The sequence below is a fragment of the Hippocampus comes genome, unplaced genomic scaffold, assembly GCF_001891065.2.
Source record: "Hippocampus comes isolate QL1 unplaced genomic scaffold, H_comes_QL1_v1.1 C16731708, whole genome shotgun sequence".
In the NCBI taxonomy this organism is placed as follows: Eukaryota; Metazoa; Chordata; class Actinopteri; order Syngnathiformes; family Syngnathidae; genus Hippocampus; species Hippocampus comes.
Genome location: NW_017837735.1, coordinates 1 through 761, shown reverse-complemented (window position 1 = coordinate 761; position 761 = coordinate 1). Strand labels below are relative to the sequence as shown.

General features: G+C 55.7%; 1 protein-coding gene across 1 annotated transcript; it reads right to left on the bottom strand.

Annotated features, from left to right (window-relative positions):
- Positions 1-6: 6 nt before the first annotated feature.
- LOC109509022 (uncharacterized protein CXorf57-like) lies at positions 7-753 on the bottom strand (the record flags this gene model as incomplete). The annotated part of the gene is made up of 4 exons (XM_019858954.1): positions 649-753; positions 455-571; positions 264-359; positions 7-196 (listed from the first exon to the last, which is right to left on the bottom strand). Coding segments are annotated over exons 1-4 (431 nt in total), but the record flags the coding sequence as incomplete, so codon positions are not given.
- Positions 754-761: the final 8 nt, after the last annotated feature.

Here is a 761-nt window from a genome sequence, read left to right as displayed (position 1 = left end):
ACCTGCTCAAATGCCTTATCAAGCACGGTGACGTCAGTCAGCAGACCTTGCCTGTGTCTCATGTACGCTTCCAAGGAGACGGGAGGGGGCGGGTACACGAAGAATCCGCCAATCAGAGCCGAGCGCAACAGGCGTCTCTCGTCCTGCTGCCGGAACCAGTCGAAGAACCGCTGGATCGCCGGCAGCTGGCTGTTACCTGTCGATGGAGGCCGCCGTTGACGCAACGTCACACGATAAACGATATCACAAAAAGAGTTGGTAACCTGAGCGGTGCAATTGCGTGTATGCCGTGTTGGTCAGGTACAAGAGTCCTTCTGCCGTCTGGACCACCTTCAGACGAGAACACATCAACACCAACACTGCGCGCACACACACACGCGCTGCTTGTTAGCATGACTTTCCTTTCCTTCCTTCCCTAAATGTTTAGTTTCTTTTTTTTTTCACTTCATCTCACATGGGTGGAGCCCGCGGTGCACCTGCGGCTGAGAGGTGGAGAAAAGCTGGATCCAGATTGGCCGAGAGCTCCGCCCGTCCTGCAACCGCAGCCAGCGATACTCCATCAACTCTGACCCTGCGCGAACACAATCGGTGTTTGAGTTTAAGCAGGTGTGAATCGGCATCCTTTCGCCACGGTGATTATCCCCTCACCCTTTTTCATCCGCTCAGCGCGCCCCATGAAGGTCAGCAAGCCGATGACGTCGCACAGGGCGCCGTGAGAGCAAGACGCAAGTTCCTCACTGGGACAGGAAAAGCGGAAGGCA